General features: G+C 39.2%; 1 protein-coding gene across 1 annotated transcript in view; it reads right to left on the bottom strand.

Annotated features, from left to right (window-relative positions):
- LOC125502982 (adenylate cyclase type 3-like) overlaps positions 1–1,872 on the bottom strand; it is a 2,214-nt gene extending 342 nt beyond the window's left edge. Inside the window, exons 1-4 of the mRNA XM_048662618.1 lie at positions 1,316–1,872; positions 942–1,167; positions 801–883; positions 643–741 (exon numbers count right to left, since the gene is read on the bottom strand). Coding sequence (XP_048518575.1) covers positions 643–741; positions 801–883; positions 942–1,167; positions 1,316–1,405 — 498 coding nt within the window. The 5' untranslated portion in view covers positions 1,406–1,872. The remainder of the gene's footprint in view (positions 1–642; positions 742–800; positions 884–941; positions 1,168–1,315) is intronic.
- Positions 1,873–2,565: the final 693 nt, after the last annotated feature.

The raw sequence follows: 2,565 nt of genomic DNA, 5'->3' as shown, positions 1-2,565 counted from the left end.
GTTTTGAGGATTTAGAAGCAAATTTTCAGCCTAGTACTCCTAGGTGGAATATGATCAGGTGCTCAGGCTTGGCTGTTTCTACTTGCAGCGTACGCTTTTTGCCAAATTTCCAGGAATTCATGTCAAAATCAACTAGCTTGAATTTTCGTTTTATTTTTACAACTCTGGAAAAAAACTTTCGGGGATGCCAATTACTGTTTATAAATGGGCATTAGGTGCACTTTAAAACTGGCATATAGAGTGTCCCAAAAAAAAACCACGATATGTACTATTCCTCGGTTGATTTAGAAACCTATTGCCTGTGTTCTTTTGAATGTTTGGGGTTTAAAATCAAAGATTCAGCCATTCGTACTAAGGTGGAGTGTGATCAAAGGCCCGAAGACGACCGTGGCAACTTCCACAGTTAACTTTTTTACAAAATATCAATGACAGTTGCTGCGGTTTAAATTAAAACCAACTGTGCGTCCCTTTTGCAACTCTGCTAGAAAACTCTGGAACATGCCACACAGTGTTTTCGAAAGGGCACACCTTGCACTTTAAATTTTGCATATAGAGCGTCCCAAAAATGGACCACAAATGTACGATTCCTCGATTTGTAAACACAAAAACACGCCCACTGTTTGAGTCGAGCATATGACCTACCTGTATTAGTCTTGAGGGATTTAGGCCGCTGGCTGCCATGTAGGTGGAGCCGATAGTCTTAATTTTTATTATATCGCAGTACTGAGGAAGTTCCAGTAGCTGAAAAAAACATCCTCTAAGCCCATGCTGGGCGATGTGGAAATCTTGTGTGTACTTACAGCGTCAAAATCCGAAATCACTTCGTTGAGGAAACGCAAACATTCTAGGCCTTGATTGTTGACAGTCTCTTCGGAGTAAAAGTCTAAAAAATCGGGCCAAAGATTAGTCGAAACTTGGCCAGTTTTTCAGCGGGTTCTAACCTGAAAAGTTAGGCATGGAAGCGAACAGAACACCGACTTCCTCGTAACTTTGCGAATAGAGTTCGTCGTGGTTTCGGTTGCGGTTCCCCATGAAATGGGCGGCCACATGGGAGGGCAGAATGTTGTAAACCAGCGCTTCGTTTCTTCGCTTTAAGTCTTCAGCGCAGCGGCGTTGCTCTTTGACTTCGCAACGCCAAAGGAAAAGCACTCGCTGGACTTTGTTCATCTAGATGAAGATTAAGCAGTTAGGCCAGATGCTCTGTTCTGTGCTTGTAGAGGATGATTCGATGGAGACCCGGCTTGATTGCACACATTATTATTTATGGAAAGTTCGTATATTTATATGTATAGTGAAAAAATCAGCGTTTACTTACATGTCGGCCCAGGTAGATGAGGGAAATTGTCACGCCAATTGTCACGCAGCTCAAGCTGTATTTTGGAGTGGACAATCTGTAACAACACATTAATATCGCATAGAAAACGCTAAAAATGTAACTTTTTCCGTTAAAGAATTAGGCCCTTCGTGAGTTCATTTAAAGAAACTTACGAGAATTTTACCAGAAAAACTCAAACCTGGAGTTATTGTTCAAAAATTCTCAATAACTACTGAAAAGTTAGAGAAAATGGAGTCTTCAGGATTTATAGAGTAAAGATTCCTCTACTCAGCAATGTTGAAAGCGACCCTTTAAATCAAAGTTATTTTGAGCGGCAAACTTTTCAGAACCCTCGGGTAAACCAAGCGGCATCCAAACTGCATTTTTAGACCTCAACTAACTCAAACATAAAAATATCTGGAAATTGAAAAAGTTAGGCCTGCAGGATAAATAAAAGAAGATTTCTTCAAAGCTACAGACCTTGAAACAAGTTTTCTAGTTGATTCTCGTTTAATTTCACAATTTTCAAAAACCAAACTGCATTTTTAAACGCTGAAGTAGAAAAAATTAAATTATTGAACACCAATATTTGAATATTATTGAACAGACCAACACGTCTTCTGTTAAATGGTAGCAAAAGACACTCCAAAAGTACTTCCGACTTTGAGTGAGGCGTTTTTGAAAAATCTCTTGTAAACCTGATGGAAGAAAAACAGCCCTCCAACTCATTCATTGGAAGAACTCGCAAAATTTGGGAAAATGCGAATCTAAATGGGTGATTGTAGACTTAATATAGAAAAGTTGTCTCCATTAAATGAAGCTGAACGCAGCCTGGATCCTTATTATCGGTTAGAGTTACGATTTTCTGAAAAATGTGTTGCCAACCAGACAGGGCAAAACAGCACCTTGAAACCTCACACCCAAAAAACTCTCCAAAATCGAGGAAAAGTGAGACTAAAGTGGCGATCGCAGTATAAATAGAGAAAAGATGCCTCTATAGAACGATGCCTAAAGCAGCCTTCTTTCTAAAACGGATTTAGAGTCGCAAAAAAATCTGTTGCAAACTTCGTAGAAGCAATACAGCATCTTGAAACCGTAAAGTTAAAAAATTACACAAAATTGAGGAAACGTTAGACTAAATTGGTGATTGGAGTGCTCAAAGAGAAAAGCTGTCTTTATAGAATGATGCTTAAAGCAGCCTTGTTTCGGGTCACCGGTTAGAATCACAATTTTTTGAAAAATGTGTTGTA

The sequence above is a fragment of the Dendroctonus ponderosae genome, unplaced genomic scaffold (genome assembly GCF_020466585.1).
Source record: "Dendroctonus ponderosae isolate FM_Combo_2020 unplaced genomic scaffold, Dpon_F_20191213v2 Dpon_F_20191213_11, whole genome shotgun sequence".
Taxonomy (NCBI): Eukaryota; Metazoa; Arthropoda; class Insecta; order Coleoptera; family Curculionidae; genus Dendroctonus; species Dendroctonus ponderosae.
This window is presented reverse-complemented; position numbering and strand designations above follow the sequence as displayed.